This window comes from Zalophus californianus, chromosome 10, assembly GCF_009762305.2.
Source record: "Zalophus californianus isolate mZalCal1 chromosome 10, mZalCal1.pri.v2, whole genome shotgun sequence".
In the NCBI taxonomy this organism is placed as follows: Eukaryota; Metazoa; Chordata; class Mammalia; order Carnivora; family Otariidae; genus Zalophus; species Zalophus californianus.
This window is the reverse complement of record NC_045604.1, coordinates 110,871,167-110,893,052: the sequence shown is the minus strand read 5'-3', so window position 1 is coordinate 110,893,052 and position 21,886 is coordinate 110,871,167. Positions and strand designations below refer to the sequence as shown.

At 49.0% G+C, this 21,886-nt stretch overlaps 1 protein-coding gene across 5 annotated transcripts in view; it reads left to right on the top strand.

Annotated features, from left to right (window-relative positions):
- SDK1 (sidekick cell adhesion molecule 1) overlaps positions 1-21,886 on the top strand; it is an 887,311-nt gene that overhangs the window by 685,591 nt on the left and 179,834 nt on the right. For all 5 annotated transcript variants that reach the window (XM_027612939.2, XM_027612937.2, XM_027612941.2 and 2 more), the window contains 3 exons: positions 10,152-10,299; positions 11,205-11,345; positions 15,931-16,112. In XM_027612939.2, coding sequence (XP_027468740.2) covers positions 10,152-10,299; positions 11,205-11,345; positions 15,931-16,112 — 471 coding nt within the window. The remainder of the gene's footprint in view (positions 1-10,151; positions 10,300-11,204; positions 11,346-15,930; positions 16,113-21,886) is intronic.

The following is a 21,886-nucleotide window of genomic DNA, read 5'->3' as shown; positions in this document are numbered from 1 at the left end:
CCCTCGCTGGTGCTCGCCTGTGGTGGGCCCTTTCCAAACACGTCGCACACGCTGGTGTAAATTCCTGCCCGGGTTAGCCTGCTCAGTGGCGATGCAGCGTGGCCCCTGTGATGTGTCTGCCCTGAGGCTGGGGCAGCTTCGACGCAGAGAGCGCTGCCTGCTTCTGCCCGGCCACCGGCCAGCCAAGGTTCGAGCTCTCCAAAGTCTGACCCATTGTGTGGGGTGCACCCGCCACCATCATGATATGGCTCCTGCCCACAGCCCTGTTCCCCTACACTTCTGGATTTTTCCAATGCCTCTTCCCAAACCCCCTGTCTTCTCTCCACCTCTCTGAAGCAGATGGCTTCTCCAGTTCAGCGCCCACAGCTTGACCGGGAGTGCGTGTCCCCTTGTGGACCCAAGCCTCGGGCACCTCTGGGGTCTTATAGTACAGAGGCCCCAGTCCCTTGGACATGAAAAGTGTGAGGTCCCAAAGCCCGTTGCTGGCTTTACTTGGCCACGTTCCCTAGTGGGGGGAGGGAGGTTCATTAATTCCCCAAATGCTCAGCGCTTTCGTTCTAGACTTTGAAGGCCACGCTTTGTGCCTTTTCCCTCTGGCTCTGCATACTTTCTTGTTGCTCCGATGACGTCAGCAACAGAGAAAGCCCTTCCCAAGTGGGGGACACCAAACCATACTTTAACCTTCTGCTCCTTGGGGCTTTGTCTTTGGTAGGGAATAGTCCCCTGCCGCTTCCTCCCTCCCAGGCCGGGGAAGTTCTGCGGGTTGTGGCCGTTCTTCCCGTGATCTCAGGCTTCTCTCCCAGGGTCAGGTCACAGCATTCTTCCAAACTTGTGCTTCAGTTCATTCATCCTAGATAGTTGTGATGCCTCGATGGTGTCTGGTCCATCCCGAGGACCTTGTCATCTCATGTTGCGAGCACGGCCCATCCTACCAATGTGCTGTCTACCAGCCAAGCAGGACGCTGTAGCACTACTGTAAAGTCAAGTCCTCTCGGTCTTGTAACAGTTTGTAACCAGAGTCTTCTTTACCCTTTGAAGAGCTAGTTATTATCTGTGCTCCTCTTTGAATGTCCAGACGAGCTCTGAATGAGCTGAGAGACACTGTTCTGTAGCGCCGGCTGAGCTTGCCTCCGAGTCCCCACTCCACCTGGCGTGGACTAGGGGCTTGGGAGCGGGGATTAGCTCTCAGCCCCAGCAGCCGAACCTACGGAGGTGGAAATGCTTTGTTGTTGGGGCCTTGAAATTTCGTTTCTTGGTTCACGTTACAATGGGAACTTCAGGGCACTTGGATGTCAAGACGCAAACGATGATCATCCCACCAGATTAATTTCGGTGACTCACTGAGCTGGATGCTGAAATGTAGGTAGGAGTGGTCTCCGAAAAACTTGAAAATAATTACACAAAGCACTTGAAAAGTCATGAAAATGGTTTTTAAAAAGCAGTAGAATGCACCTATGCCTGTTTTGTTTCATTTTTTTCTCACACTCTATTTTCCAAGTTTTTGTTAGTGAATATGTATTTTTTGTGATGTCTTTTATATACATATATAATTTACATATGTATATAAAGTTTATATGTAATTGTATATGTAATTAATACATAATTAATATATATATTTTATATATATATATATATTTTTTTTTTTTTTTAACCTTCTCGCATTACTTAGTGGGCATGTGGTTCTGTGGGTGGACTCAGGTTTTGGATGGCTGATGTCGTTTTGGAGCTCTCACTAGGGAAAACTATTCAGAACTGGAAGGGTCTCTGTGGGGCCTCGGGCAGGGCCAGTGCAGATGCAGGCTGAGAGCTCAAGGCCCCTCCGTCCTTGCGCCTTCCAGAGTGGATGCTAGCCTCCTACCATGAGGGCAGTCGGCGACTACTGTTTACAGCTGCGGAGGACACGGCCCCTTGCTGTCCCTCCACCCCACAGACGCCAGGCCCTCAAACACTGAGAGATGAAGTGAGCCGCACCTGGGACAGTAAGCCGGCCCCATCGTCCTGGGCTCCAGCGTCAGGAACAGTGGCAGTGGCTTGAAACTCGCTCTGAGCCTGTTGTGTGCGCCTCCCTGTGTGAGCTCACACGCCCAGCTCCATTCTCCGGTCCCGCGGAGCGCACAGGGCCTCCCAGCCCCGGTCCCACACTGCGTGCCCCAGCTTGTCCCTCCCCTGCCTGGTCCACACCAACCCACTAATGGACAGGCCTCTTCTTCTCTTTGGATTTGTTTTAGAACAGCTTTAGGTTTGCAGAGTTATTGTGAAGATAGAGAATTTCCAAAAGCCCGACACACAGTTTCCCCTCTTGTGAACATCTTCCATCCATATGGTACGTTTGTCACAATGAATGAACCAATACCGACATGTTTGTTATTAACTAAAGTCCGTGCTTTATTCAGATTCGCTCAGTTCTTTACGACTGTCTTTTCTCTGTCCCAGGATCCCAGCCGGGACACCACACCACATAACCATCTGTCTCCTTAGGCTCCTCTTGGCAGGCCGCTTTCTCAGACATTCCGTTTTTGATGGCCTTAACAGTTTTGAGGAGTGCCAGTCAGGTGCTTTGTAGGAGGACATCACTAGGTTGGGATTTGGGGATGTTTTCCTGATGATGAGACCAGCATTCTGTACTTCTAAAAGGAAGAACACAGAAGCAAAGTACCATTCCCATCCCTTCATATCGGGGGTGCGTGCCATCAGCAGGCCTTACCACTGTTGATGCTGGAGAGGCCTTCTAACCAGTGGGAAGTGCAACTTAATTTGTGCCCAGGCTTAGATTCTCACCCATCCTGAGTGTGCATTATCTTCCTAAGAAGCCCAGTACTTACATTCGGTGTCTAAACAGCTGGTGTGCAGAAGGAGAGCCTCTCATGAGTGTGGCATGGCTGAGTCTCTTGGAAGCTTTGGGCCAAGAGCATAGTTGTGCTTCTGGTTCTGTGACTAAGCTCTTGACTTGAAAGCTTGAGTACTAACTGTGACCAGTAAGGAGAAGTCGAAAGAACAACACTGCCTTTATCTGGGAGTTTCTACCCAGGTAGATCAGACCACGATCCATGGTTCCATCCCTCTGTGTCTCCTTTTCTCATATGAACAAGAGGATAATCATACCCGCCACAAGGTTATTGTGAAGGTTAACTGTGTACATATAAAGTCACCCCAAGTGCCCAGGACATGGCAGGTACTTTCGCTGAACAAATATTAATGGAGCCCCTGCTCTATGTCAGGCACTCTTCTAGGTGCAAAGGATCTAACAGTGAGTAAAATCGATATAATGGAGTTTATCTTGTGGGTGGCTATATAAATGGGTGTCATTTATTATGCGTATTACTATTATTATCATAACCTAAAGCTTCCATTTTAGGAGACACAGTATGCAGACTGTTGTAGCCAAAACAGCATCAGAATTAAGAAAATAATAAATGTGCATCTTAAATCTTCCACTTAACTTGCTCTGTAACCTAGGGGAAGTTGTTTTAATGCAAGAATGTTCATTCTCATTCATATAAAAAAATACAAGGCAAAGAGCATCAGTGAAATCACATTTTTCATCTACCAAACATATGATTTAAGATGGTCATAATGCTCAATGCTGGCAATGTTATGATTAACAGTCACTTTCTAGAAACTTTTTGTTATGAAAAGTGTGACACATACACAAAGGTATTCATGCGTTCACTTTTGACACCACCAACATATTACCATATTGGTTTCATCGAGTCCCCACCTTTTGTTTTGTTTGGTTTTGTTTTGTTTCGCCTAGGGTATTTTTAAGGAAATCCCAGACATTATGGCATTTCAACCTTAAGTGATTCAGTAAATAGCTCAACTAAATGACATCATACACGACAAAATTAATGGTAATCCTTAAATTGTAATCTAAGGATTGTAATCCTTAGATTACAATGATGATTGTAATCCTTGGATTACAAGATGTAATCATCTTATACTCAGTCCATATTTATATGTCCCGAATTGCTTTTTTTATGTGTTTATTTAAATTCCGTTAGTTAGCATACATGTAATATTAGTTTCAGGTGTAGAATTTAGTGATTCATCACTTCCATACAACACGCAGTGCTCCTTAGGACACGTGCCTCCTTAATGCCCATCATCCAGTTACCCCAAACCCCCAGCCCACCGCCCCTCCAGCAACCCCCAGTTTGTTCTCTATAGTTAAGAGTGTTTCTTGGTTTTTCTCTTCCCCTGCCCATGATCGTTTGTTTTGTTTCTTAAATTCCACATAGGAATGAAATCATACAGTATTTGTCTTTCTCTGACTGACTTAACTTCACTCAGCATTATGCTCTCTAGCTCTCTCTGTCTTGTTGCAAATGGCAAGATTTCATTCATTTTTATGGTTGAACAAAATTCCATTGCATGTATATACCACTTCTTGTCTATCCATTCATCAGTCAATGGACACCTGGGTTCTTTCCGTAATTTGGCAATTGTAGATAATGCTGCTGTAAACATCGGGGTGCAGCTGCCCCTTTGAATCTGTATTTTTGTATCCTTTGAGTAAATACCTAGCAGTACAATGACTAGATCATAGGGTATTTCTGTTTTTAACTTTTTAACAGTAACCTCCATACTGTTTTCCAGAGTGACTGCACCAGTTTGCATTCTCACCAACAGTGCATGAGGGTTCCCCTTTCTCCACATCCTCACCAACACTTGTTACTTCTTATGTTGTTGATTTTAGCCATTGTGAGTGGTGTGAGGTGATATCTCATTCCAGTTTTGATTTGCATTTCCCTGATGATGAATGATGTTGAGCACCTTTTCATATGTCTATTGGCCATCTGGTTGTCTTCTTTGGAAAAATGTTCATGTCTTCTGCTCATTTTTTTAACTGGACTCTTTGTTTTTGGGTGTTGAGTTTTATAAGTTCTTTATGTATTTTAGATACTAACCCTTTATCAGATATGTCATTTGCACATATCTTCTCCCATTCTTTCGGTTGCCTTTTAGTTTTGTTGATTCTTTCCGTCGCTGTGCAGAAGCTTTTTGTTTTGATGTAGTCCCAATAGTTTTGCTTTTCTTTCCCTTGCCTTGGGAGACATAGCTAGAAAGAAGTTGCTATGGCCGATTTCAAAGCGGTTGCTGCCTGGTTTCCTGTCTCTCATTTAGGTCTTTAATCCATTTTGAATTTATTTTTGTGTATGGTGCAAGAAAGTGCTTCGGTTTCATTCTTTTGCATGTTGCTGTCCAGTTCTCCCAGCACCATTTGTCAAAGAGACTGTCTTTTTCCCATTGGATAGTCTTTCCTGCTTTGTCAAACATTAGTTGCCCATATAGTTGTGAGTCCATTTCTGGGCATTCTCTGTTCCATTGATCTATGTGTCTGTTTTTGTGCCAGTAGCATACTGTCTTGTTGATTACAGCTTTGTAATAGAGCTTGAAGTCCAGAATTGTAATGCCTCCAGCTTTGCTTTTTTTTTTTTTGGATTACTTGGCTATTTGGGGTCTTTTGTGGTTCCATACAAATTTTAGGACTGTTTGTCCCAGCTCTGTGAAAAGTGCTGTTGGCATTTTGATAGGGATTGCATTAAATGTGCAGATTTCTTTGGGTAGTATAGACATTTTAATAATATATGTTCTCCCAATCCATGAGCATGGAATGTCTTTCCATTTCTTTGTGTCATCTTCAAATGCTTTTTTAAAAATTGACTTTTCATGGTTGATTCTTTTGAATCCAAATCCAGATCCAAACAAGGTCCATCCATTGCTTTGGTGGTTCTGTCTCTTGATTGACAAGAGCCCCACGTCCCTTTCCCCTGCTCTCATCTCATGCAGAGACCAGGGTGTCTGTCCTGCAGAATGTCCCACACCGATTGCTTCCTCGTGGTGTCATTTAATTGTTCCTGCATCTCTTTAATTGCCCAGAGACCAGAATGAGTTTGCATCAGCTTTTGGTTTCGTGTGTTTTCTTAGATCACATGTGTGTGTCTGTGTGTGTGTGAATGTCAGTGCTGCCTGGGTGTTGCTCGGTACTTACCCCCCAGGGAGACGCTGGAGGCCCAGCTGCTCTTTTAGTGATGTTCAGTCTGCTCCCAAGTCTAGGAAGTGGTGGCCTGTAAGGCCAGGGGGCGTTATTTATACCTCCGAGTCTGGGTTTTCCTCTCGTACATACCTCCTCCCCAAGAAGATTCGCATGGTTACAGCTGTGAATTCACGTCCAGACTGCAAGCTGCCACACAGACATCAGGTGTCAGTAATAATTCTGGTCCTTCTGGCAATGAAAATTTTCTTTGAAAAAGTCTTTTCTTTCCTCAGATACCTTTAACTGAGAACATGGTAAGGCTCTTTTTTATTGGAAATCAAAAAGCTTCCAGTACATCTGTGACAATTGAAAACCGCCCGCTTTTTCACCAATCGACAGAGCAAAGGAGTGATTAACTCCTTGCGGATTCTGAGCACTTGAAGCCCAGAGAAAGATCAGTGATGCCCATGTGGGGTAGAAGTTTGTTTAATAGCCTGGCTGAGGAATACCCAAATTCCTTCAGCTTCGAGATCAGAGGTGCAAGAGGCATCCCTGAAGGGGGGGAAAAAGCTATTGAAACTTCTATGGGATGGTTTCCTTTATCAAAAGAATCTTCCACATCCCAGCCCCTCCGACGAGCATCTTGGAGCCCTCCTGTCCGAGGACCAGGAGGAGCATCTTTTAAAGGGATTTTGCTTATGGATTGTCAGGGACAGACCTGCTCTTTACATTTTAACAGTTCTCAGCAAGCTTGCAGTGCAGAGCCTTGTGAGGGAGCAAATCCTTCCCAAACCACTTTTTTTTTTCTCTTTTTTTAGTACAAATCAGAGTGCCCATGAGATGGATCGGGTTCATTTGTATTAGTTTTCAGTTTAATCTCTCTTCCTGCCAGGCCTTTTATCTTCTAGGAGGGAGAGGGAAAAGAATAAATAGAGTTCTGTGGACGTATCTGGAGGACTGAGCTGAGCCCCCGGGTACAGGGCAGATTAATGGGCCCTTGTTGCCAAGTCAGATGGGGCCGCAGATACCGCTGCTCAGGTTACACACTTGGAGGAGCTGTTTACACTCTGAGCAGAACCTGGGAGGGAGGGCATGTGGGGTGGGAGAGGCGGCATGGGGTGCTCTCTGCCCACTTCATGCTGACACGCATCGGCTTTGTCAGCGGACTCGGCCACCGTCCTTTTGAGTTTGCCTCTTTCTGACCTTGGACTCTGTACCTGAATGAGCAGGTGAGCCGTTCGCTTACAGACACTGAGGTCTGCAGGAAGAGAGGGATGGAAAATAAGTTTTATTGAGCGCTGCATCAGTCCCACAGGAAGCAGGTGGCCCTCCTGACTTAGAGCAGTTAAGGAGGGAGTCTGCAAAGGGAAGGTCTGCCCAGGTGTGGGTGGAGAGAGACCCCGGGAAGCCCGGGGCTGGAGCCGGCTCCCTCAGGACACAGAGGCAAGGGAGCAGCAGAGCCCAGAGAGGGAGGAAGAGCAGGAACACTTCGGGGAAGAATGTGATAGTCCTGGGCCATCTCCCCGTGAGTAAGAAAGAGCCCAGCTCTGCCAGGCAGGTTGTCCAGGGCCCGGAACGGGGTGGGGAGGTAGAGAGGGACAAGGGGCGGTGGGAAGGGGACAGGCCCATCCCGCAGAGCCTGGATGCAGCAGCTCACTTCTCTTACTTCAAGCCAATGACAGTTTTGGGAGTTCTGTGTTATTTCCCCATTTTTTCTGCCCCATTGGAAAAAGAAAGTTTCATTGTGGTGATATACACATAACATAAAACTTACCATCTTAGCCATTCTCAAATGTACAGTTAAGTGGTGTTCAGTACATTCACATTGTGCCACCCATCTCCAGACTCCTTCTCATCTGGCGAAACTGAAACCCTGTATCCATTAAACGTGACTCCCCATCTCCCCCCCCGCCCCCGCCCCAGCAGCTACCATTTGCCTCTGTGTCTGTGGATCCGACTCCTCCAGGGACCTCATCAGTGGGATCCTACACTACCTGGCTTCTTGTGACTGCCTTATTTTCAAGGTTTAGCCCTGGTGGAGTGTGTGTCAATCTCTTCTTTTTCAAAGCTGAATAATATTTCATGGTAGGGCTAGACCACATTCTGTTCATCCGTCCATCCATCAATGGACACTTGGGTTCATAACAAATATCTCTTTGTGACCCTCCTTCCAGTTCGTTGGGGTATATATTTTAAAGTATTTCTATTTTTAGTTTCTTGAGGAGCCGCCATATTGGTTTCTGCAGCGTCCACCCCATTTCACATCCCCACCAACAGTGCACGAATGTTCCAGCTTCTCTACACCCTCGCCTGCGCCTGCCATTTCTGCTTTCTTTATAGGAGCCATCCCTGTGGTTGTGAGGTGGATCTCCCTGTGGTTTTGACTTGCCCCACCCCCAGCTTTACAGAGGAAGCTCAAACAAAAGTGAACAGCAGTCAGCAGAAGAGCGCAGTCAACTGTGACCACTATGCATCCATTGTCTTCCAAAGGAAAACTGTATCTCTGCTGGAGTGTGGCTTGGCAGGGAGAGGTGCTGCTCCCCACCAGCAGTTACATGGATGCAAGGGAGGGCTCTTGCATCATCCATGTGGACAAATGGCTCTTCCCTGTAGGGGAGCCTGCTTAGCAAACCAGACCACCATGAGCTGTCTGATGCTTCTAGAAGGGTCCCAGCACAAAAAAGAGAAATCAGTGTGAGGTTTTCCATAGTTCACTGGGGATGCACACGTTGCACTTTTAAGGAAACAAAGAGCGGGGGATCCTCGTCAACCGTAGATTACCTATATCGCTGAAAATCAAAAGCCAAGAACACTGAAATGCCCAGCTGGTGCTAAGGACTACATTCCCAGAAAGCCATTTTTGGAAGCAGCTTTATTTGAAATAATTAAAAAGATTCAGCCTTTGTAGCCCAACTGGCATCCTGCTCCAGAGCAGCGTAACTTTTTGTCGAGGAATCCAGCTAACAGACTCCAGCTTCGTGGTAGACGGCTCGGCATGAGAGCCAACACAAGTTGCCCTTGAGAGGCTCATTTCATTTTGGAGCAGCCTGTGGTTACTTCTTGGTGACTCCTAAGGAAGCAGCACGCATTTCCGATGAGCCCCCGGCACAGACTTGTGAATCCTCATAGTTAGGTCTTTAGGTTTTTGCCGAAGTGGCAGTGATCCTGCGTGTGGAGGGCACCCACGGCCAGTGTCCTCCACAATCCGATCGCTGCCCGACGCCATAGTGGAAATCATGGCTCTCCTCTCTCTGACTGTCTCCAGCATGGGTGAAAGGGATTTGGGCACCACTTCCAAGGAAGAAACAGATGGTTTGATTTCCACAAGAACCCCTTCCTCACAATTTCACCTCACCAATAACTTGAAAATGCAGCTCAGGCATCATGACAATTCCAAATGAGAAGTGACAGTGGGTGTTCAAAGTCACTGCCAGGTCTTGTTCCATTCCAGGGCATCATTCTACTAAATGATCGGGCCAGAAAGCATGTTTCAACTCTGCACCAAAAAAAAATCCCACAAAGGTGTGGGAGCCCAGCAGAATCCTCTGAAGCCTTGCAGGCAAGAGCCCATTTGGCTGACAGAGTCGCTATACCTGCCGGAAAGCTGGGTGCAAAGATAGTCTAAACTAGCTGCGAATTCCATTACGTCTCTCTCCAGCCAAAGCCACTGAGGGGTGCGGTGCTGTAATGGGCCGCCACGCAGATGGGTTGCAAAATGCACAGCCCATCTGTCTTTATCATGCTCATTTCCTCTTTTATTAAAATGTTAATGAATATAGTTTTTATTTATCATTTGGTGACATGTGCGGCATCCTTTTCTGGGAGACAAATCTGCAATCTGCCTCACCGTGTGAGCTGACAGGGAACACGGGAATGAGGAATATTTTGGTTCTGTTCAAACTGCCATATGCAGATTGAAGGAAAAGCCATTTTACTTGGTGACGGCAGCGTGAGGACGATGGGCGGTCTTGGGGCTCAGGGTCAGGCCCAGTGGCTGCCGGAAGCTAGCCACATGGCCACGAGCCTTGGTTTCCACTTCTGTGGAATGGGGATAACCACTCCATCTGCCCAGGAAAGCAAATGAGAGAACTTATGGAAATGTAGTTTGCATTCCCTTATTATTATTCAGACATGTGCCTGTATGGTTCTGAATTCCTTTTGCTCATTCTTTCAGACTCTCCATGGAAAGTACATCTGTCAAACGTCGGTCCCGAGATGACAGGCGTCACCGTGCGCGGCCTGACTCCAGCTCGCACCTATCAGTTCAGGGTGTGTGCCGTGAATCAAGTGGGCAAAGGCCAGTACAGCGCAGAGACAAGCAGGTGTGTGATCGCGCAGCCCGCAGTGGGGACGCGGGGCAGCTTGGGCCCAGAAGCAAGACCAGGCATCCAGTTAGGAGGAGGAGGTTGAGGGAAGGAATCAACCTCCGTCCCTTAGGGATAGTGGCAAAAACGTGTGCAGGAGAGACTAGAAGGAAGAGAGAAACACGGTCACTTGTGTGTCAGACGAGCTGATTTTCCTTCATTGCTCTGAGGAAAGTTTCTCCGACTTCCGTGGTGCTCTGGCTGTGCCAACACAAGGCGTTCCTGAGAGCACAGCCCCCTGTATCGAGGAGATGCGGCGCTGACCGTGTCTTCGTGCCCTCTGTCCACCCGGACTTCCGGCAGAACGGGAGCTGGTGCCGCCATCTTGACAAGCAGGTGTCTGGCAGGGCACGGCATGCTCCGGAGTGGTCCTGACCTGGGACCATGGCTTCACCCCGTTTCAGTGTGCCCTCCCCAACCAACCTGAGCATTCACTGGGCCCAAATAGTTGAAGAGTTGAGACCTAAGTGACTTTTTTCAAAATGTGGGCGTTTGGTATGAGAAATATTGAAAGAGCCAAAGAAAAAAAACGATTTGGCAGGTGTCTCAGGCTGTGGGCCGGCAGCCTGGCTCACTCAGGCTTGTAACCCCTTCCCAGAGTGGAGGTGCTGTGGGTTATCCAGACAGAATGAGGTCACCTCCTGCGTCTTCCTGGTTGCTGGCTATACTGATTCTCTATTATGTCGATTTGCTGTACCTATTTCACGCATGTCCTTTGAGTTTGATCAGTTGTGTGCTTTGCTTTGTTCATCACTTGATTTTGGTAAATAGTCAGGCTCCAGATTCAGCCAGACAGAGAAGCAAGTGGGGGCCGTTTGTCTCGGACGCTGACCTCTCGTTCCCTGCCCACATTCTGTTTCTAGGCTGATGTTACCTGAAGAGCCACCCAGTGCTCCCCCAAAGAACATCGTGGCCAGTGGGCGTACCAATCAGTCCATCATGGTCCAGTGGCAGCCACCCCCAGAAACAGAGCACAATGGGGTGCTGCGTGGGTACATCCTCAGGCAAGTAGCCTGTGTTTGGCCATTTTTAGACTGTCATTATAAAGAGTCGGGGCTGTATTGCTGGGATTGCAAACTCAAAGGTCTGTCGGAGCCCAACAGTAATCAAGAGAACCAGGCCAGTGTCATACTCTAGGGAGTGGTGGGGACTGTGGCAAACAAGCAACTGTGGGCGGTCTTGCAGGGGCAGCCTCTGCATAGCCAACCATAGCCTGTCCACATATGTATCAGTGGTTGCATTTTGGTAGAAGAATGAAGAAGGATATTATAAGTTTGCGTCAAGCTATGCTATTCATTCCGAATCTTTTCTTTCTGTTTTAGTTTTTACCAGGGGCATGCATTATTAATAGAATAATTTTTAATTAATAATAATGCAGTTGATTTCATTGCTGGCCAGTTGTTACCACGCTAGCTCCTGTGTCGTTCAGTATTGCCAGGTTTTCTAGTGTTTCAAAAAAATTTTTAAAGATCTAGCTTTTTACACGTGATCTCACGGTTTCTAAACGTTGGAAATGAAGTCAGTACGTTTTGAAACAAGAGCAGGCCAAATTCACACCTCCACAGACCAGATATGGCCTAACAGGTGGCCAGTTTTCTTGCTCTGCCTTACAAGGGGCAGTCAGGCTTCTAAGAACATTGAGAGGACTCTACAAGAACTTGGCTGGGTTAGAGAGAAGAAATCTGTTTTGCCAAAACTACTGCTAATCTTGAAATTGCACCAAATGTGATAATTGCAGTGGTTTGTTGTTGCAAGTAGTGAACAGGAAAAAGTAAAGCAATATTAAAGGGTATTTATGAAATCTCTTCTCACAGATGGTACAGCCACGGACGTATTTGTTCAACGACATGCACTTTGTCTCCCTCCGCAGCCTTATGAGGCAAGAGCCGTGCGTGTCCATCACTACCTTCCTCCCAGTGCCAGGCCCGTGCCCTTGCTGAGCTTGTGGTCAGCAAATACTGGGTTACCAGAGGTCGAAAGGGGCTAAATGTAATGTCTTAGTTACAAAAGTGTAGCTTCTTTAGCTCTGTGCTCTTTGCATATGGAGGACTGCTCCTCCCAGTATCTATTGATGTAATCATCCACTCCTGGTTTAACACACCTTTATCCACATGCCCGTCTTATTAGCCCATCACAACCACTTCACTACTCTTCTCAAGTCTTCCTCAAGCATGTGAATTATCCTCTCAACACAAGCTGGATCATTATCTACCTGAAGTGGTTTAAATGTGGCCGTCCCTCGGGGTACATGAGGGCTGGAGGACTGGAATCAGCACTTGGGGCCCCTTTGGTCACTCTGCCCCCAAGTGCACTCCCCCCTTTCAACAGGAGACTCTGAACTGGCCGCTTTGGGCAAGGGGCACCTGTGGGCTCGGGGCAGTTACCAGTTCCCTCCCGAAAACAGGCTGGGGCTTCCCACTGCACACAGGCCCAGATCTGCTGTCCGTTCGTGCCACTCGCCCCTCACTCCAGCTGTCACTCATGTCCCATGCTCGTCAGCTAATGAAAATAGTTTCCTTGCCCTCCGCACACGGCCCTACACACGCTTGGCATCCCGGCTGCCTCCGCCTCGTCTTGAGCACACAGAGAAGGTTCCTCAGGCTCCAGCGGCCAAGTAAGGACTTTAAAAGTCAACCCACAGAACCAAGCTCGGGGCCAGGACTTTTATAATAAAATCTCTCTGATGTCACAAGGCCCCATCAGGAACTGCACGTTTCTCTATTTTGTGGGATTATCACCATTAAAAGGATTTTGTGTGATGGTGTCAAGTGCTGGGAGAGAGGGCGTCTGTATTTGTAGGGGTTTAAATCAAGAAAGTCATAAAACGAGGGTGCACTACCCAAGGCCTGTGAATTTCAGTTTTCAGAAATTAAAGACCCATGCCAAAATGAATTTGCTTGGAAACATTTCCGAATAATCCTCTGGTCTGCAAATCAGCTCTGTTTGCAACTGTGTATCCTCCAGGGCTCAAGTGTGTGTCAGAGGCACAGCAGAATCCACGAAGAAACAAAATGGAAATAAATCACTGTTTTGGCTCCAGCCGTAAGAAGTAGTTAGGATGTGTGCACAGTAATAAAATATTTATAATAATGGGCAGGGTGCTTCTTTGAGAGGAGCATAGGGGTTATGTCCTTTAAAAACATTCTCCTGTTTACTTCCGTATAAAAAAATCATCTTACTCTGTCTGAGACAGTCTCCCGGGCAACATATCCCACCAGTCAGAGGACGATGCCCTGCGCTTTCCTTATTAATTGTGACCTTCCCAGATATCCTGTGAATATTACAAAAACACCCTGAGCCACAGGTCAGAATGGACCAACCTGCCTGCTGCAGAAAGGAGGGCAGCCCGTTTCCAAGACACGAATCCTGTGGTTTGTTTGGCGCGATTGTATGAACAGGGGTGTAGGAGAGGATGCGGCTTAGTGTCTTGGCTTAGCATCCTTCCTAGATGCGCAGTGTTTCCAAACCAGAAATATTTACAGCGGGCTTTACACTGTCACCGGCTCTTTGGCACCCATTGTTTCATTTTATTCTTGCGACAACCCTGTGAAAGGCCATTATGATGATGTCATTTTTGGGAGTTAAAAACCAGGGCTCAGAGACGTTAAGACTTTGCTTGAGGCCACGCAGCGCGTCAGTCTTCTTCCCAACCTAAGCCTTCTGGAGCTAACTTCTTTGCTTTTCCCTGGAATGTGTGTTGTGTAGTGATGGGTCCACACTAATGAGCTCTTCTTAAGCGATTGTGCCCAGCACGCGCCATGTTGGTTGTAAATGGTCCTGGGCACCATTCACATGCCAGGTGACCCTGGGTGTAGGGCCGATACTTACCTTCTTCCAAATGGCTAATTGTCTCAGTGCTATTTATTTTGTAGACGGGGAATTTAAGGGGGAATATCTGGCACGTGGGTTACTTGATGCCAGGCCTCTCCCTGTGGGCCACCTTGAAGACCATGCTGTCATATAAACGAACCTAACCCCCTGCTAGGAAGCGCACCCACACTTGCTGCGTGCAGGCAGTTCAGTAAAGGAATATCAACTCAGTAGGTGTCAGAAGCGGATGGACTATGAGGCAAAAATGCGGGGTGAGACATTAGCCTTCACTTTTGCCCGCCACAGAGGAGCATGGCCATCCCCCCATGGCCCCGCGCCCCCCGCCCCACGAGCTGCTGCTTTCAGGAAGAAGGAGGCAGGAGGCCTGGACCCTTCCTGCTGTGCAGTGCTGCCTGCTCTTGACCCTGTGTCTTCCCACCACACAGGCCTCGCCTGTACAGTCTACAGCAACAGGAGCTCTTTCTGCCCTCAGAAAATCCAGATTTTCACCAAGAACCTTTTACTGCTTTCCCCGTACTTCCATACCATATGTGTAGTTGCCATTCTCTCATGGAAGGGCCTGAATCTGGGGGGTTCTTCTTTCTCCTGATGGCAGCAGCCTGGCACGGCCTTCCCCTTTGTGCACCGGCGTTGCGCCCGGGACGGCGCAGGGAACAGGGCATCCTCTGCAGCCTGCGGTGGTGCTCAGTGTTGGTGGGGAACCGGACCCCAACCCGCCGTCAAGGGTCCCCTCGGTCAGTGTCCCCTCCGTCTTCACCCTTCCCCCTCATCAGACGAGGCCCCATCTTCCCGAGGCAAAGAACTGCTGCTTGGACAGGATTTGGGTGTTTTTGAAGCCGCGGGATGACCAAGGCAGGTCCTCCCAGCACATGCCCCTCGCTCAGCCCCGGGAAACCAATCCACTTGTAAAAACAAAATCAGGAAAAACATTTGCTCTTCCAAATAACGCTACAAAAGTCCTTCCGTAGCACACATGGCAATTTCCTAATTTATACATTTTCTAAGTCCAGAGTCGTGTATGTCACTTTTTAAAATAAATACAACTTTAGATTTATGTCTTTTGGTGGGGGGGGGAGTGAATTATTCTCTTTACACGTTTCCTCTTTTAACATCAAGGTAAAATTGGTCTGTAACCCTGTATTAGTATCAGGTGTACACCTTAATAATTCACTTTGTATACACTGCAGAGTATTTGCCCCAGTAAGTCTGGCCACCGCCTGTCACCATACAATTAACCCCTTCACCCACTTCATCTGGGAAACTCCCCTACAGAGCAGCCTGTCCTGTAGCGATGGACTAGTACTGGAGAAGCGGGAACACCCTTTAGAGCCACTCGTTTTGGTGCTGGGACCCATGTGAACAAATCTAGAAGCCCAGATGGAAGAGGAGACCAAGGGGCTTCTCTGCTTCTCCCCACATTTCAGAGCCGTGGGAGGAGAGCGTTGCTCCCAAGTTGTCATGTATGGCAACACCCCGGCAGAAATCATGGCTGGAACTTTTGGTACTAAGTCACTGTGCTCCCCGGATGAGTTACACTTAAAAAGCCATCACTTTTCCTTAACCGTTTTGCCCAGAGCTTATAATCACTGTGAGACTCAACGACCCCTTTTTGGAATGGTTGGCTTAGGAAGCCGTGTTGTCTGGGGCTGACCTCTGGCTTCACTCTCGTCTATTTACTTCGTTTCCCTCCAACTGCACGGAGCGAGCGCGTGTGCGCCTGCTGCCTGTTTCCAGCCGTTTCTCCCTGCTCTGCTGCAGGTACCGCCTGGCAGGCTTGCCGGGAGAACACCAGCAGCGCAACATCACCAGCCCAGAGGTCACCTACTGCCTGGTGACAGAGCTGATCATCTGGACGCAGTATGAGATCCAGGTGGCAGCCTACAACGGGGCCGGCCTGGGCGTCTTCAGCAGGGCCGTGACCGAATACACCCTCCAAGGAGGTAAGCTTGCCTTCCTGCGCAGTTGCCCGGTCTTTCCTGGGGAGCAGGACACGCCGGGTTTGTCTGGAGCGTGGTAGAAGTGAAAATAAAGGGCCCAAGCCTCTCGGGGGCGATGAGAAGGAAATTCATCACTCACGTTATTCAGTCTCTCTATTCTTAAACAATAGCTATATCATGGAAGGACACAGACAACATTCTAGCTGCTGTCTTCCGGGTGGTAACGCACCCTTCAGCTAGTGCATGTGCTCTCAGAAAGATCATGCCACCGCCTGTTTCTAAATAGAGCAATGGTGCGATTCACAGTAAAGCTCTCCCTGGAGTCCCAGGCAATACCGTGGATGCTCTTCAAAGAGAGGGCTTATTTAGAATTTTGTGTTTGGTACTGCACGGTGATTACTGGTAAAGGAATTTACAACTTGGTGCATTTTGTTTTGTTTTGTTTTGTTTTGTTTTTTAGTTACACAAGCCAAACAATTTACTAAATTGGTAAAAATCCCTCCCCACGCCCACCCTCCCCAAAATGGCCAGGCAGAATGACAGAGAGCCGGTGGGTCCTACCTTTGTAGGCTACACCCCAACCCCATCATTTTAAGGCTGATCCCTGCTGTCTTCTGGAGGACCTGGGTCTCAGCCGCAGGAAGGCTCGGCAGGAAAAAGTGGACCCTGTCTTGGAGCGGCTGCGTGTGCCCACAGCACCCCGGTCCTGGTCCAGGGAAGCAATTCCCCACAAAATGGGCAGCTCCTCTCATTCAGCACTTTTAGCCTCTGCCGACTCACAGGTGTGAGTTTATTTGCTTAGGCGTTTTTATAGCCACCAGACCTTGACCTTTTTCAAATGATAAGGTTTCCAACTGCCCACTTCTCTCCCCAAATCATGCCAGAGACCTAATGTTCCTTGATATTACATACTATTTATATCACCCCTTATCGATTGGCTGTCTGTCATCATCTGTAAGTCCATAAAGCCTTTTTTATAAATGAAGCGTAGTTAGTTCTGCTTCCACAGGGAAATATTTCACTGGCAGGAATATTTAAAATGCAAGACAGCCAGGAAGGACCCGCTCATCTGCACGTGAGGCTTGATTTCTCATGGGAAAGTGGAGACAGCTGAGCACCTGGACAATTAATGCTTGCTTTAATTCGTCTACTTGATAAAATAACAATAAATTGGAAATACTTAAAATAATGAATATTGCCATTAACAATCCTCTATTGCTGTTAACTGTGACTGCTTCATTTTGGTACTGGAGCATCTGAGTCCTGTGCCAGGCATGAGGAAGCACATCTCCACCTCACCAAGAAGGGCTTGCGGACTTAGAGTTTGGCTTTGACTCGGTTGGCACTGGGGAGCCATTGAAGGTTGAGAGCAGTGAGAGGAGCAAAATGCTAAATGAGGAGGATGAACCTGTCGGTGGGTGTGCAGGCGAGCCGAGGGGGAGCCCCAGCAGCCACAGGGACTCCAGGCCGAAGGGCAATGATTTGACCATGAATTGACGGGTTTCCTGCTGAGCTGATGCTGGCCACGAGAGGGGCGGGCTGGTATGTTTGGGCGCCGCTTCATCGTTTTTAAACTAGCTTTACCTCTGTCCCCCCCAAGAGCCTCGCAACAGCACCCTGTGCGTGGGACTGGGCATGAGAACCGGAGGGGCCTAGCCCCTCCTCGGAGTGCTGGCAGGGCACCCGCTCGAACAGGGTAGATTTGGTTTGCAGCCACTCACACATAAGGGAACTGAACACTGGCTAGCTGGAGCTTAGCTGCTCTGAAACGCCAGGGTGCCAGCCTAGGCGGAGGTGACAGGTGGGCAGGCTCCCACTTCTGGGATGGAAAGACTGACTGAGGATGCTTCTGCTTGGTGCAAGGATTCGCTTTCCTCCGCTAGGTGAGAACCTGGCGTCTCAGCTCTCTGCGCAAGTATGGTTCATAGTATCGCTCTTTTTTTAAACTCTGAATGAGCTGACATCCCTGATTGATGCCCTATGTGTAGTTTCCCCATCCGTATCTCAGCTTATGCAGCTGGGTCGTCTTCCTTTGTCTGGGCGTTGCATGGCTGGTGTTGGAGCCCCGAGCCCGAAGCCCCTGCAGGTCTCAGGGGTACCCAGGGGAATGGTCATAATTCACATCTTCCCTCCCTGCAGGCATTTCTGCTTCGACGGTGCTCCCTCCTAACCGGCGTGGGCATAGGAAACACGGGCGTCTTTGTCCTCCTTCTGGGGGACACAAGCCCTCTCCTCTAGCCATGTTTTAGGCTCTTCGTGGGTGCTCACATGACTGTAACACCCTAGGGAAAGGACCCCGTGCTTCTGGAATGCAGTGGGTCTTTTCCCGCTGTTTCCAGACCCTGCTGTACACTTCATCCTACACCCAACCCTTGGTCACCCGATAGAACTTCTCAGACTTGCAACAGCCTCTGAGTCTTCACCAGGAAGCACCATCCACCCTGACCCTCCTTTGTTTGAGGGGCAAGCCTGGGCCCCAGGATAAATCAGGGGTGAGACCTTTGTTGACCACAGCATTGGGATACTGTCCCTTGGGCGTGCTTGGTGCTTGACAGGTGTCGGCAGGGGTGCACGTTCAGGGGAGGCAGCCAACCCCATGCCTGCCGTGCACTGCCGCTGTGCAGGTCCAGCCCTGCTCCCCGGGAGCGTCACCCCACAGCTGAACAAAGGGGAACCAGCTTGTAAATTCTGTCCCTGCATCAATGTTCCCACCCAAGACAGGACACACATAAGAGAGGATTTAGGGGCGCCTGGGTGGCTCAGTCGTTAAGCATCTGCCTTCGGCTCAGGTCATGGTCTCAGGGTCCTGGGATTGAGCCCCATATCGGGCTCCCTGCTCCGCGGGAGGCCTGCTTCTCCCTCTCCCACTCCCCCTGCTTGTATTCCCTCTCTCGCTGTGTTTCTCTCTGTCAAATAAATAAATAAAATCTTTAAAAAAAAAAAAAAAGAGGATTTAGACGTGCGGATGGAAAGAACCGGGGAGTGGGGGCAGGGGACCTGGTCTGGAGCAGGGTCCCGATAAAAAATGATCTGATTAAAAGGTGAGGCATTAGGAAGAAAAATGGCAACAGCAGGGGCCATGAATAATTTAGGGAGACGATGATGGAGAGCAAGGGTTTGTGAGCTGTCTTCCCGCACGTGCTTGCTCACATCTGTCCAGAAGCAGCCCTTTCTTGCTAGTCCATCAAGGCCTGACTCCATAGTTGCTACTTACCTGCTTTCAAGAAACACATCAAGTTCTGTGAGCCGCAAGTTCCCCATTGTAAAATTATAACCTGTAACACCGTCTGCCTTGGCTGTTTCACGGGCGGGTGTGAGAGAAGACAAGGGCAAGGCCTGGAAAGCCCTGAGCTCCTACACAAATACCCGGTTGCTGTGCTGTCCCCATTCCACCTTCCAGGGCAACACCAGGTGTCTACTTCCTATTTGAATCTTCCTGCAGGGGCAGTCGTACCGAGAGAAACGGGCTCAATCTCTCTGCCAATAGGAAAACGTCAAGAAGTGATGGGAGCACCTACTGCAGACCCAGTGTCGCAGGATGGGCCCCGGCCCCGAGAGTGGGGCAGACACTGGACATGCTGTCAATCCTGGGGACTTGCGGCCTAGCCCAGGAGGGGGACTAACGTCTGTGACAGAGGAGCACGAACTACCAACGAAGCCAGCCTTGCTCGGGTGTGGTTGCTCCCCTTCCGTCCACAAGATCCATGTGACTGGCGTGCTTCCAAGACTTGCCAGCCAGGAGACTCAGAGGAACCTGCCGTCGATGTGGAAAGGGGCTTTCTTGGGATCTACATGGTGGGACCGCAGCAGAGGAGTTAGGGTTCCGCTGTCCACAGTGGTTGGAAATGGGGTCCAGCTGGTCACAGCTGAAACAAAATGGAGGCGTGTTTTTATTTCCTCCCATCAAGAGTGGGCCTTGGGCTGCATGGGGTCTTAGTGGCCGCTCCATGGTCCCCAGAGAGTCAGGCTCCTTCTTTTCATTTTGCCGTCTTTAGCGTTTGCCTCATGGCTGCGAGCTGGCTACTGGGATGCCGGCTGTCGGGCCCACATTCTAGAAGGAGAAAGAGAGAGGGTTATGCCTGTGGCCAACTATGCAGGTGCGCCCGTCTTTGAAGAACTTTCTTAGAAGTTCCATCTGCTGTTGACTTAAGCTTACAATTCATGGACTATCTCTGTGCCAGAAAGTCTGGTGCTCTTTCGGCTGGATACATTTCTGCCCGTTGCTAAGAAAGGAAGGGGGACAGTTAGTGGAGGGCAGCTAGCTAGCAGTTTCTGCCTTGCTTTCTACCTCGACTCCTGCTGAGGAGTCAAATGCAGAGGATATGCAATTTCTAGACGTAAAATCGTGTGACCTTCTGTCTCACGGCTGGCTACATGCAGAGGGCCTCATGATCCTTCGGAATTGCCCACGTAAGAATTAGCAGATACCAGCCCCACGGTTCCTCGGGCCCCTAGCCTCGGGGCTTCAGCTCGTGGTCTGTTTGGGCGCCGGCTGGATGTGCTTGTGGCCACTGGGGCCCCTCTCCTTGGGCTTGGGGTGACCCACAGCTGCTAGTGCCGTGTGTTGACCAAGCCTGTAGGACTGAGCTGGCCCTTGCAGCTGGAAAGATAATAATTTCAATGCCTGTATATTAGAGGGGAAGAGAATAGCTCATAAAATTAATTATTTGTCAGCCTAATTTGGAAAATTATTGCAACATATATGCACATAATTCTGGAGTCTGTCAGGACTCCACAGGAACAGCAGGAAGCACCCGGGCTTCGGGAAGAATAAAGCTTCCGGCCAGCCTGCCTGATTTTTCCTCCTCCCTTCAACCAAGCGGCAAGCCTCATCCATCAGGGGAAATGAGATATAATTTGTCCTGACTTTAATAAGCTCTTTGGATTTAACTCCTCTTGAGAAAGCATCAGAACGCCAAGGAGAGATGGTGTGGCCCGGCCACCGTGAGGCAGTGTGGGACATGGTGGCCGGTCCTTCTCAAAGAGAACTCAGGAACGTCCAGCCTCGGCCTGGGGGACAGAGCCAAGCGCGCGCAGGTGGCCCTTGCTGGCACCCACAGCAGACGTGGAGCGATGGGCAAGTGTTGGCTCCAGGGGCAGGGAGCACCCACCCGCTGCTGGGTGCACAGGTTGGCTCTCGAGTGTATTTCCTTCACAGAAGCTCCGGAAGGACAATGAGCTGGTCATCCGTACCTTGAGTTCAACACAATGGGCTATCGGTCCCTGAAGTAATTTAAACCTACTGTTCATCTGTCACATGGCCCATTTTTCTTTTCAATCCCGTCTATTATTGAGATCTATTAAAAATGTCTGATTTGTCTACTCGGGCTCTTCGCATTCTCAGCGTGGGCTAACACCTTGGACGTGTGGGGATTCTTTAATATAAACTTTCTCACCCCCCCGCTCTCCATACGCCCCCCATCCACCATTCTGTCATTGTCCTGTCTGCCAGTCCCATTGAATAGATCTTCTTAGCAGTGCTTGCCTGACCTTTCCTGCTCCAGGCGTTTTAAAATGCGACATATTAACTTACAAATCGAGCAGCAGAACTCTAAGGCAGTCCCAGCCACATGAACTTTCCAAGTGGGTGAGAGGAAAGGTCCCGCCTGCCACAGGAGCTGCGGCCTAAAATCTGGCTCACATGGAACCCGCTCGTCAAATCTCCATCATGATTACCCAAAATGAAATGGAAAATAACTTAAATTGACTCAGGAATTTCTTTCAAGATGCTCTGGAAATCAATATGCTTTCGGTTGCGAGTGGAAAAAGCCACAGCA